Source organism: Rhinopithecus bieti, unplaced genomic scaffold (assembly GCF_001698545.2).
Source record: "Rhinopithecus bieti isolate Rb0 unplaced genomic scaffold, ASM169854v2 scaffold_6947, whole genome shotgun sequence".
Lineage (NCBI taxonomy): Eukaryota > Metazoa > Chordata > Mammalia > Primates > Cercopithecidae > Rhinopithecus > Rhinopithecus bieti.
The window spans coordinates 774,802-789,036 of NW_016805294.1; the positions used below are offsets into that span (position 1 = coordinate 774,802).

Sequence of the window (14,235 nt, forward strand, 5' to 3'; positions counted from 1 at the left end):
AGCAAACTAGCACTTTAAAAGTGTTAAACAAAATCCTTCAGGAAGAAAGAACATGATACCACATAGAAATCTAGATCAACATAATGAAATGAAAAGTATCAAAAATAGTAAACATGGTTAAAAGACTTTTAAAAAAATGGTAACTTGCTATCTTAAAAATATATTAATGTATTATGAGGTTTATAACATGTAGACGTAGCACAGAGGCTGAGGAATTGAAAGTATATTATTGTAAAGTACCTTATACTATATATGGACCGAGTATATTTCTTGGCTGTAAACTGTGAGAAGTTAGAGTACTCTGTATACCTTAAACCACTAAGAAAAAAAAAAAAAAAAAGTATATAGCTAATCAACCAGTTAACACAGAAAATGAAATCAATCCAAAACGTTTTAAACATATATAGGACCAAAAAAAGATAAATATAAAATAAATAGCAAGATGGTTTATATAAACCCAACTATATCAACAACCACATTAAATGCAAATGGTTTTAACACCCCCACTTATAAGGCAGAGCTTGTGATACTGAAAAAACAAAACCAAGAAAACCACTTTAAATATAAAGATACAAATAAATTAAAAGATACTTTTAACACAAAAAATGATGTTAAAAGACATAACAGGAAAATACGATTATTGCAGTAGGTGCAGAGAAATCACTTGATAATATTCAACATTCATAAAAGGAAACTTTCTCAACCTATTTAATACATAAATGAAAAGCCAAAAGCTAACATTATACTTAGTGGTGAAAGACTAATACTTTACCCCTAAGGTAAAGAACAAGACAACAATGTCCATTTTTAACCAACCACTTCTATTCAACATCAAACTGTAAATTTTAGAAAGTACAATAAAGCAAGTAAAAAAGCAATCAAGATTGTGTAGGAAAAAATAAAACTGTACTTTTTGCAGATGACATGTTTGTCTACAGAAGAAGTCTCAAAAAACTACCAGAAAATGAAATTAATATATGAATTTAGCAAAGTTGTAAAATACAAAATTCAAATGTTTTTTATATACTAGCAATAAATAAAACAAATCAAAATAAACGATTAAAATAGCATCAAAACTATAAAATTCTTAGACATAAATTTGACAAAAATGTATAAGATAATATACTGGAAACTAAAACATTGCTGAGATAAATTATGGAAAACTTCAGTAACTGGAGAGATACACTGTGTTCATGGATCAAAAGACTTAAGATGTCAGTTCTACTCCAAACTAATCAATATGTTCAATACATGTTTCAAAACCTCAGCAGGTTTTTTGAAAGAATTGGACAAGATGGCTCTAAAATATATATACTTGGAAATGCAAAGGACTTGGAAGAGTCAAACAATATTTTAAAAGAAGAGCAGAATTTGAGACTATATATTGCATGGTTTTCAGATTTACTGAAATCTGTACTTGCTACTGTCTGTCAAGACAGTTTGATATTGCTCCGGTGCAGTGGCTCACACCTGTAATTCCAGCACTTTCGAAGGCTGAGGCGGTTGGATCACTTGAGGCCAGGAGTTTGAGACCAGCCTGGCCAAAATGGCAAAATCCCATCTCTAGTAAAAATACAAAAAATTAGTAGGGCATGGTGGTGTGTGCTTATAGTACCAGCTGCTTGGGAGGTTGAGGCCTGAGAATTGCTTGAATCCTGGAGGCGGAGGTTGCAGTGAGCCCAGATCATGCCACTGCACTCCAGCCTGGGTGACAGAGTGAGACTCTGTCTCAATAAATAAATAAATAAAAATTTTAAAAAAGTTTGATATTGACATACCTACATACACACCATCATACACAAGTGGATCAATTGAGAATCCTTAAGTAGACCCAACATATATGGTCAATTGATTTTTAACAAAGATGATTCAGTTGGGAAGGGAAAACCATTTTATCTAGTGGTATCTGAACAGTTGGAAAGCCATAAAGGAAAAATGATCATCTTGACCCTTAATTTCACACCATTTGTAAAAATTAACTCCAAAAAAATCCATTTATATGAAATTCTAGAAAATGAAAACTGTAGTGATAGATTAGTAGTTGTCTGGGAACAAAGCAGGAAGCATGAATTGCACAGGGGCATGATAAAATTTTTAAGAGTGATGAATATGTACTTTATTTTGATTGTGACAAATATAAAAACTCAAATAGCACACTTTAAATATATTCTATTTAGTGTATGTCAATTATGGCCTCAATAACACTGTAAAATAAAAACTTTACCATGTCAAGATATTTGCTCTGTTTTGTGTCATTCCATTTTGTTTCTGGATATAAAGTTCAAAACATTTTTTAAAGTTCTAAATGGTCTAAATACTAGTGAGTTTTTGGTCTAAGGGTAAAACTAACTACTTTCCCATTCACTCACACTTTTATTTTTCAGATTGAATATGAACACAGAGCACCAGAGTGCCGTCTGGGTCTGAAGGAAGGCCGTCCATTCTCAGGGGTCACTGCATGTTTGGATTTCTGTGCTCATGCCCATAGAGACTTGCACAACATGCAGAATGGCAGCACATTGGTAAGTGGGGCTGAGGACAGCTTAGCAGCTGTATGAGTCTGTTCTCACACTGCTAATAAACACATGCACGAGACTGGGTAATTTATAAAGTAAAGAGATTTAATTGACTCACAGTTCCACATGGCTGTGGAGGCCTCACAATCATAGCTGAAGGCAAATGAGGAGCAAAGTCATGCCTTACATGGCGGCAAGCAAGAGAACATGTGCAGGGGAACTCCCCTTTATAAAATCATCAGATCTTGTGAGACTGACTCTCACGAGAACAGCATGGGTAAGACCCACCCCCATAATTCAATTACTTCCCACCGGGTCCTTCCCAAAACATGGGAACTTTGGGAGCTACAAATCAAGATGAGATTTAGGTGGGGACAAAGTCAGACAATATCAGCAGCATCTCATGTCGAGGAGCAGAACACTGGAATTTAGTAGCCTTTGGTTAGAATATGTTGTCTGCAGGTTTCACTGGACAACAATATTTTCCTGAATGTATTCCTGTTGCAAAGTGACCTGCTTTGGCATAACTAACACTCTCATGATACGTTGGCACATTGATGTCCTGTCAATTGTGTTGACAAGCATGTGAGAATCATGGAAATCCTTGGTGTTAATCTAAACCAGTGACTATGCATGCCAGTTAGTTAACTGCCAGGAAAATCTCAAAATTCAGTGCCAGTTACCTGGTAGATTATAATCAGTTAAACAAAACACCATAAACAAGCCAAGGTACCCATTCACCTTACAGAGAGAGAAGCATCAATGAGAAACACATCATCATTGTCCCAGTAACTATGGTAACCTACTGTAAAAGATTCACAGTGCAAAAGAGCCTGACTACATATTACAGTGGGTAAAATGGATTTTATATTTAAATTAAATAATTAGATATTCTCTCTACTATTCTCTTTTTTGTCCTAGTCGCTTACTTTATACATGTTTATATATAAATCACCTCCAGGATTATACTTCTATAAATATTCTTATAATCTAAGGTATATAGTATGTTAGTATACTAAGATTATATATTTATATTAAATTAGTATTAATTATATAAATTAAATATAATTAGTGACATATATATAATAATAGAGAACATACACCAACATATTTGTAGAGATAAAGAACAAAATGTTCGTTGAAAAACCTATAAATCAGTCAACCTAATGAATCATCAACATGGATGTAGGTATAGTTGAGGAAGATGGCCAGTGAGAATATGGAAATAGGTATCAGGAATTAAAGTCATATTCTAGGGCAGAAAAGCATTCAGGGAGGTATTAGATGATAGCTGAAGTAATTTGAAGAAGCTGGTATGAAGTTTTTGTTGAGAAGCAGAGAAGGTATTCATTTAATGGTCTAGATCAGAGATTGGAGAACTCTCCTCTATAAAGGGCAAGATAATAAATATTTTAGGCATTGCAGGCCACATAGGATTTCTGTCACATTGTTCGGTGGTTTTGTTTTTTTTTTAAACCTTGAAAATGTGAAAACCATTCTTAGTTTAGTGGCCATACAAACACAAGCTGTGAGGCACATTAGCCATAGGTTCTGGTTTGCTAACTTCTGATCCAGGAGAACAAACACAAGGTCTACCAACCACCCCAACATCTAAAATCATCACTAATCATGTACTCAGCACCTGCTCATTATTAGGAGGCTATGCTAGTTTCTGAAAAGCAGAAGTAGTAAATGATAACTGGAGCTATAGTGCATCCTAATATAACCATGTTTCATTCCAGCAAGGTGACAGAGAGGAAGATGATGAGAAGGATGTTTAGAATCAAGAAGAATTTGCCTCTGATAGAGCATGGGTTCTGTGAAGTGAAATGGAAAGGAGCACTAGATAAGAACTGAATAGTGTTAAATATGTATGGGAAAAGTAACAAGGTGCTCAGAGACATGACTTTGAAGACTTTTCTGGGCAGGAAGTGACAGTCATTGATACCATCTCATGTTAAAGTTATTTCTGAAGTCAGTCCATTATGATCACATTTCTAAAGTCAGTCCATTATGATCACATTTCTCTCAAGAATGTCTTCTGATTTTATATTAGATCACATTAGATCACATTGTTTCCATTGATCAAAAACACTAAATACTAAAAAGCTAGTGTTTTAAAACCACAAATAATCTTTTACCAAAGCTAATGTAATTGTGGTAACCAAAGAAAAAAGTACCATTTAATTATCAAAGCAACAGAGTTAGCTTTCCTCCCTCCACCCCATACCCTTTTCAGAGTACCCACTTATATGTGGTCATATTTCAGAAAAGAAATGAAGAGAAAGGTTTGACAGAGTACAAAGGAGGATGATAGTGAAAATAGTATTAGGTTGCATATTACCTATATCAGCCAAATCTTTACCTTTTCATTTTTTATATTTTTACTTCCGTTATCTTATGGAAATTTCTTAAACATAAAGAGTTAGGTGTCAGGTATGTGGAAAGACATTAAATTTGTGTTCAGAAGTATGAGTTGAGGCAAATGTGATACTACCAAAAACAGAGGAAGTCATTTCATAGAAAAAACTTTTAACCTCTTTTTGAAGAGGCTTCACATCTAGCACATCTATTTTTGAAGTGTGAAAAGCAAGAGAGTTCTTCATTTTGGGGGAGTGTTGCTTCTTCCCATAGACAGAAACATATGTGAAGAACAAGGGTCACCACAGGTAACCTGTTCCTGATAGACTCAGAGAAAGGGTGGGTGGGCAATGTCAGTTCCTCTTATCTCCCTGTCCCATTTTGATACTATTTTCATTAATAACAGGTAGAATGGTTTTATGGTAATATACATGTCACTGATCTGGATCAACTAGGCCACCAACACAAATCTGGATACTGAGAGGAGAAAGATATACACACACACACACATTTTCTTTGGGACCTGTAGCTGAGGCTGTCATGTCTTACTTCCTTACCAGGTATGCACTCTCACTAGAGAAGACAATCGAGAATTTGGAGGAAAACCTGAGGATGAACAGCTTCACGTTCTGCCTTTATACAAAGTCTCTGATGTGGATGAGTTTGGGAGTGTGGAAGCTCAGGAGGAGAAAAAGCGGAGTGGTGCCATTCAGGTATTGAGTTCTTTTCGGCGAAAAGTCAGGATGTTAGCAGAGCCGGTCAAGACTTGCCGACAAAGGAAACTAGAAGCCAAGAAAGCTGCAGCTGAAAAGCTTTCCTCCCTGGAGAACAGCTCAAATAAAAATGAAAAGGAAAAGTCAGCCCCATCACGTGCAAAACAAACTGAAAATGCAAGCCAGGCTAAACAGTTGGCAGGTAAATTGAATGTAAAGCATTTGTAGATAAATGTGTTGTGTGGTATATTAAAAATGAACATTATTTTGGTTTTGCCCCCATCAACTTGTAAGTTCTTGGGTATACATGCAGGATGTGCAGGTTTGTTATATAAGTAAACATGTTCCATGGTGATTTGCTGCACAGATCAACCCATTACCTAGGTATTAAGCCCAGCATCTTCCTGATGCATCCCTACCAACAGGCCCCAGTGTGTGTTGTCCCCACCCCCCTACTATGTGTCCATGTGCTCTCATTGTAAAATGAACATTGTTAATTTTGGAAAGTTAACATCAGTCATGGTCTTAGTTCTGTACCAGCGTCTTCTCTAAAGTAGCAAGGGCCAGGCTTTGTTCTCAGAGATGGTAATAAGATATTGCACCATCAACATGGAAAACATGGAAAAGTTTGGATTTTATTCTATAATAAACAGCAACATTTTTTAACAGGTAAGTGATATGATGAAATTCATTGTAATTTGGCAGTAGGCCAAATTAGTAGAGGAGCTAATAGTCTGGAGACAGACACAGTAAACCAGGACTGAGGTAACAAGACCTTGAATTTTGTTAGTTAGTAGCAAAGATCTAGCAAAATGGTGCAAATGAGCTCTTCAAAATAGGAAAACGAAAATCAATATATTGGTGACAAAACATTGGGATGAAAGAGTAGAAAAATTTAAAGATGACTCCAAAGTTTTAAACCTAAACTTAGCCTACTGTTTTAGGGTTCTAAAATAGTACTATTTATTGAAGTAAGAAGTTTGAAAATATGATTGAGAGAGAGAGGATAATAAAACCTTTCGTTAGACATGTTGAGTCTGTGGTTTAGGAGGGGTTCTACATGTAGATATCCTATAAAACTTCTACCCATCGAAATAGATTACAGCTGTAGTAATAACAATAGAACATTATTCATGAATACTAAGTTATTTTCTTTCCATAGCCCCTTGCTTTATGTCTGCAGTTTGTAAAAAGAAAAAAAAATCCAAAATTTGGAGATGGTATTGGCCTGGCCATTAACAAAAGCAAACCAGTTTGCTTAGAACTAGCCATCTTTGCTGCTTCGTGATGTCAAATTTCTCTCCTGATTCATTTCCAAGCTCAGAGGAACTAATTTCCAAGTTCAGAGGAACTAAGTTAATTAATTTAGAACAATATGCGAAAGATGCTTGATAAGTGTTTATTGATTCATTGACTTCTCTAATACTGTTGATTTAGGTTAGCTGTGAAATATAATCAGATAGAACCTTGTCTCTGCTCCCTTTTAACTGGCTTCTGCAGGTAATAATCACTTCTATTCTCATAACTGCCATTGCAGTTTCATCTATTTGTTCTTAACTCGTATGACTTTTTAAAGTGAGGTCAAAACAGAAATATGACTTTTATAAGTTTCATTTACAAAGCTGAAAGTTTCTTTAAAGTGTTATCTACAACTGTGTTAACTTCCTTTCTGGAAAGCCTGCTCATAAAGTAGCATTTGTTGATTATATAAGATGCTTTTTGTGTTTAAATGTGTGTCATTCTTTTTTTCACAACATTCCTGAATCTTACATAATAAATATTATTTTAATTATGTAGCAAATTCCATTGCATGCCAGGCAATGAAGAAGTAAAATAAAGCATTGTCCCTCCCATTTAGGAATTTACTTACCAGTGGGGGTGAAGAGAGGGCTAAAAACATACCTATAATACATTGTGAGTATTGCGTTATCAGATCTATCTTTGCAGTTGAGTATTACCAAAAGCACTAGAAGATGAGGTCACAGTGGTCCTTGAGGAAGGGATGACTACACCAAGGAAGGGTAGGGAGAGAGGGAGGAAAAAGGAGGACACTTCAAGCAGAGGCATGTTCAGAAGTTCCAAAGAACGTGTTGCTCTCAATGGAATGGCTTTGGATGTTTATTACATTTTTTTTTTTCACTAAGTTCTGCATTTTTAATGCCTTAGACAAAAAATTGTGCTGGATAATGAGCAGAACCCTGACTTTGCTCTTACCTTTGCTTAATGGGTGTTGTATATTCCTAGTGGAGTTTCTTACATACATTTAAGTATCCTCACTAGACTTCATAAATAATCATCAACATCAGAGATATGTTTCTATTCTCTCTTACCCTGTCCACAGAACTTTTGCGACTTTCAGGACCAGTCATGCAGCAGTCCCAGCAGCCCCAGCCTCTACAGAAGCAGCCACCACAGCCCCAACAGCAGCAGAGACCCCAGCAGCAGCAGCCACATCACCCTCAGACAGAGTCTGTCAACTGTTATTCTGCTTCTGGATCCATCAATCCATACATGAGACGGCCCAATCCAGTTAGTCCTTACCCAAGCTCTTCACACACTTCAGATATCTATGGAAGTACCAGCCCTATGAACTTCTATTCCACCTCATCTCAAGTTGCAGGTTCATATTTGAATTCTTCTAATCCCATGAACCCTTACCCTGGGCTTTTGAATCAGAATAACCAATATCCATCATATCAATGCAATGGAAACCTATCAGTGGACAACTGCTCCCCATATCTGGGTTCCTATTCTCCCCAGTCTCAGCCCATGGATCTTTATAGGTATCCAAGCCAAGACCCTCTGTCTAAGCTAAATCTACCATCCATCCATACACTTTACCAGCCACGGTTTGGAAATAGCCAGAGTTTTACATCTAAATACTTAGGTTATGGAAACCAAAATATGCAGGGAGATGGTTTCAACAGTTGTACCATTAGACCAAATGTACATCATGTAGGGAAATTGCCTCCTTATCCCACTCATGAGATGGATGGCCCCTTCATGGGAGCCACCTCTAGATTACCACCCAATTTGAGCAATCCAAACATGGACTATAAAAATGGTGAACATCATTCACCTTCTCACATAATCCATAACTACAGTGCAGCTCCGGGCATGTACAACAGCTCTCTTCATGCCCTGCATCTCCAAAACAAGGAGAATGACATGCTTTCCCACACAGCTAATGGGTTATCAAACATGCTTCCAGCTCTTAACCATGATAGAACTGCTTGTGTCCAAGGAGGCTTACACAAATTAAGTGATGCTAATGGTCAGGAAAAGCAGCCATTGGCACTAGTCCAGGGTGTTGCTTCTGGTGCAGAGGACAACGATGAGGTCTGGTCAGACAGCGAGCAGAGCTTTCTGGATCCTGACATTGGGGGAGTGGCCGTGGCTCCAACTCATGGGTCAATTCTCATTGAGTGTGCAAAGCGTGAGCTGCATGCCACAACCCCTTTAAAGAATCCCAATAGGAATCACCCCACCAGGATCTCCCTCGTCTTTTACCAGCATAAGAGCATGAATGAGCCAAAACATGGCTTGGCTCTTTGGGAAGCCAAAATGGCTGAAAAAGCCCGTGAGAAAGAGGAAGAGTGTGAAAAGTATGGCCCAGACTATGTGCCTCAGAAATCCCATGGCAAAAAAGTGAAACGGGAGCCTGCTGAGCCACATGAACCTTCAGAGCCCACTTACCTGCGTTTCATCAAGTCCCTTGCCGAAAGGACCATGTCCGTGACCACAGACTCCACAGTAACTACATCTCCATATGCCTTCACTCGGGTCACAGGGCCTTACAACAGATATATATGATATCACCCCCTTTTGTTGGTTACCTCACTTGAAAAGACCACAACCAACCTGTCAGTAGTATAGTTCTCGTGACATGGGCAGTGGGGAAAGGTCACAGTATTCATGACAAATGTGGTAGGAAAAACCTCAGCTCACCAGCAACAAACGAGGTTATCTTACCACAGCACTTAATTTTCACTGGCTCCCAAGTGGTCACAGATGGCATCTAGGAAAAGACCAAAGCATTCTATGCAAAAAGAAGGTGGGGAAGAAAGTGTTCCACAATTTACATTTTTAAACACTGGTTCTATTATTGGACGAGATATGTAAATGTGATTTCCCCCCCCTTACAACTCTACACATCTGTGACCACTTTTAATAATATCAAGTCTGCATAGTCATGGAACACAAATCAAACAAGTACTGTAGTATTACAGTGACAGGAATCTTAAAATACCATCTGGTGCTGAATATATGATGTACTGAAATACTGGAATTATGGCTTTTTGAAATGCAGTTTTTACTGTAATCTTAATATTAACTTTTATTTATCAAAATAGCTACAAGAAGCATAAATGAATAGCAGGAAAACACTGAATTTGTTTGGATGTTCTAAGAAATGGTGCTAAGAAAATGGTGTCTTTAATAGCTGAAAATTTAATGCCTTTATATCATCAAGATGCTATCAGTGTACTCCAGTGCCCTTGAATAATAGGGGTACCTTTTCATTCAAGTTTTTATCATAATTACCTATTCTTACACAAGCCTAGTTTTTAAAATGTGGACATTTTAAAGGCCTCTGGATTTTGCTCATCCAGTGAAGTCCTTGTAGGACAATAAAAGTATATATGTACATATATACACAAACATGTATATGTGCACGCACATGTATATGTATAAATATTTGAAATGGTGTTTTAGAAGCACTTTGTCTACCTAAGCTTTGACAACTTGAACAATGCTAAGGTACTGAGACGTTTAAAAAACAAGTTTACTTTCATTTTAGAATGCAAAGTTGATTCTTTTAAGGAAACAAGGAAAGCTTTTAAAATATTTTGCTTTTAGCCATGCATCTGCTGATGAGCAATTGTGTCCATTTTTAACACAGCCAGTTAAATCCACCATGGGGCTTACTGGATTCAAGGGAATACGTTAGTCCACAAAACATGTTTTCTGGTGCTCATCTCACATGCTATACTGTAAAACAGTTTTATACGAAATTGTATGACAAGTTCATTACTCAAAAATGTACAGTTTTAAGAATTTTCTATTAACTGCAGGTAATAATTAGCCGCATGCTACAGACTCAACAAAGCTAGTTCACTGAAGCCTATGCTATTTTATGGATCATATACTCTTCAGAGAACTGAATGGCAGTCTGCCTTTGTGTTGATAATTATGTACATTGTGATGTTGTCATTTCTTAGCTTAAGTGTCCTCTTTAACAAGAGGATTGAGCAGACTGATGCCTGCATAAGATGAATAAACAGGGTTAGTTCCATGTGAATCTGTCAGTTAAAAAGAAACAAAAACAGGCAGCTGGTTTGCTGTGGTGGTTTTAAATCGTTAATTTGTATAAAGAAGTGAAAGAGTTGTATAGTAAATTAAATTGTAAACAAAACTTTTTTAACGCAATGCTTTAGTATTTTAGTACTGTAAAAAAATTATATATATACATATATATATGAGTTTGAAGCAGAATTCACATCATGATGGTGCTACTCAGCCTGCTACAAATATATCATAATGTGAGCTAAGAATTCATTAAATGTTTGAGTGATGTTCCTACTTGTCATATACCTCAACACTAGTTTGGCAATAGGATATTGAACTGAGAGTGAAAGCATTGTATACCATCATTTTTTTCGAAGTCCTTTTTTTTATAATTAAAAAAAAAAAGCATACCTTTTTTAAATACTTGATTTCTTAGCAAGTATAACTTGAACTTCAACCTTTTGTTCTAAAATTCAGGGATATTTCAGCTCATGTTCTCCTTATGCCAACATGTCACCTGTGTTTATGTAAAATTGTTGTAGGTTAATAAATATATTCTTTGTCAGGGATTTAACCCTTTTATTTTGAATCCCTTCTATTTTACTTGTACATGTACTGATGTAACTAAAACTAATTTTGTAAATCTGTTGGCTCTTTTTATTGTAAAGAAAAGCATTTTAAAAGTTTGAGGAATCTTTTGACTGTTTCAAGCAGGTAAAAAACATATTACAATGAAAATTGAATGCACTGAGTTGATAAAGGGAAAAATTGTAAGGCGGGAGTTTGGCAAGTGACTGTTGGCCAGCGACTTTTCACTCTCTAAGTTTTTTTGATCCTGTAATCACTGAAGGTACATACTCCCTGAGGACTTCCCTCAAACAGGCAAACACCTACAGGCATGGTGTGCAATAGATTGTACAATTACATTTTGGCCTAAATACATTTTTGCTTACTAGTATTTAAAATAAATTCTTAATCAGAGGAGGCATTTGGGTTTTATTGGTCAAATCTTTGTAAGCTGGCTTTTGTCTTTTTAAAAAATATATTGAATTTGTGGTTGTATCCAATTTGCAAACATTTCCAAAAATGTTTGCTTTGCTTACAAACCACGATTTTAATGTTTTTTGTATACCATAATACCTAGCCCCAAACATTTAGTTACTACATGTGCATTTGGTGATTTTGATCAGCCATTCTTAATATTTGATTTCTGTATCACCTACTGTCATTTGTTAAACTGCTGGCCAACAAGAACAGGAAGTATAGTTTGGGGGGTTGGGGAGAGGTTACATAAGGAAGAGAAGAAACTGAGTGGCATATTGTAAATATCAGATCTGTAATTGTAAATATAAAACCTGCCTCAGAATGAATGGAAAGCAGATCTACAATTTGCTAATATAGGAATATCAGGTTGACTATATAGCCATACTTGAAAATGCTTCTGAGTGGTGTCAACTTTACTTGAATGAATTTTTCATCTTGATTGACGCACAGTGATGTACAGTTCACTTCTAAAGCTAGTGGTTAACTTGTGTAGGGAACTTTCGCAGTTTGACACTAAGATATTGAACTTCTGTGTGCATTTTTCTATGCTTTTTTAAAAAACTAGTTTCATTTCATTTTCATGAGATGTTTGTTTATAAGATCTGAGGATGGTTATAAATACTGTAAGTATTGTAATGTTATGAATGCAGGTTATTTGAAAGCTGTTTATTATTATATCATTCCTGACAATGCTATGTGAGTGTTTTTAATAAAATTTATATTTATTTAATGCACTCTAAGTGTTGTCTTGCTGAAGTTTTTTTAGTGCTTGAATGACTGCCACCTCAATGAAGAAAAGGGAGTAAAAAATAATTTTTAAAGACATTTTTAAGATAGGTAGTCTTACGGTAAACTGTATCTAAGATAATACCCAAATAATTAAGGCCAAAGTATTTCTCTGGTTAAATGGTGTAGATATTCACTCACTTTTTCTTCCAACTAACTTTTTAGTGTATTCACTTTGCATGTGCAGACAGTATAAAACAGATATAGAGTAAACCACCTCTAATCTTAGATTAGGAAGTCCCCTCCAGTGTTCTGGGAAGGGTTTCAGTGATAGCAGGTACACTAAAGTTGAATTCATATTGCTTAGATCTAAGGCCAACTCTGTTTTCAGACTCTCATCTTCCACTTCTTGCCTACTCTTCTTACGGGAAGATACTTCTTCCTGTATGTCAGAAGGGCAGAGTGGTAGGCTGGAAGAATGAGGAGAGGTGGCCTGGAAGGTATCAGACAAATACCCTTGTCTTCATCTAGTCCCACTTGGCTTCAAGGAGCTTGAGGCTAAATTATCCTCATCTCTACCCATTCTCTGCCATGTGAATCATTCCATACATAGTATCAGTGCACTCCAGCTGAAACACTTACTAGAACCACAAGATGCTAAACAATCGTTGTGGGAATCTTCCAGCCCTCCATCCTTCCCAAATTGGCAGAGAAATCATTTTCATCATGCATGAAGTAAAGGAATTCCCTTTCTCACATTTCTTTCTGTTCAGTCTGGGCCAAATCTGATTCAAATAGTGCAATCCAGGAAATGACTACCATTTAGTAACCTCTGAGCTTATTGACTGGGAGATTCCTCCAGGACTCTGCAAGCCAGGATATTAGGAGAAGCCACAACATCTCTGTTAAAACATAGTGATCTAATGACTTGGCTTTCGTTTTAATTTCAACCCTCTGAGTACATTGTCAACCTTCATTTCACCATGCATCATCTGGCTGAACCTTGGGAACCTCCCACTCCACATTTGCGAGTCTCCACTGCCCAGGGCAGGGAGAATTTAAGACTCCACAAGCTCAAAAGCCTTTCCTGCTAGAGCCCCATTCTGCTAGGATCTCTACTAGTGGAGGCTGCTGATGCTAGCACACTATAAATGAAGGTGTGGGAAGGCTTGCTGCTTCTGAGCCTGCAGGTGGACTTGAACAGGGGAAACAGCTGGAAATGACAGATGAGCCAGCATTCACAAAGCTTTGTTGGCCCCTTGCCTCTCCTGGAAAGACATACCAAGGACAAACCTTTTCTTGTAGGCACACACAGCTGCCCTGTCACACAATACTACCCATTTCTTCCTCACTTTTTTCAGTTGGTTTATAGTAAAAATCCTTCCAATACGGGCAATTCTAGCTTATCTTTGAGTCCTGCTTGATTCCACTGCCCAGCACTCATCAGCTGTGTAAGAGCCAGACTTAGTGAGAAAAGTCATTTTTCAACAAGGCACCTAATCCTTAGAGTGTGGAGAATTTTAGATTGATTTTGTTGGTTTAAAGGCCATCTGGAGGCGAGTATCAAAAAAAAAAAAAAAAAAAAAAAA

At 36.7% G+C, this 14,235-nt stretch overlaps 1 protein-coding gene across 1 annotated transcript in view; it reads left to right on the plus strand.

Moving 5' to 3' along the window:
* The window catches only part of TET2 (tet methylcytosine dioxygenase 2), a 134,534-nt gene extending 121,874 nt beyond the window's left edge, over positions 1-12,660 (plus strand). Inside the window, exons 9-11 of the mRNA XM_017872054.1 lie at positions 2,385-2,522; positions 5,438-5,792; positions 7,932-12,660. Coding sequence (XP_017727543.1) covers positions 2,385-2,522; positions 5,438-5,792; positions 7,932-9,403 — 1,965 coding nt within the window. The 3' untranslated portion in view covers positions 9,404-12,660. The remainder of the gene's footprint in view (positions 1-2,384; positions 2,523-5,437; positions 5,793-7,931) is intronic.
* The last annotated feature ends 1,575 nt before the right edge of the window (positions 12,661-14,235 follow it).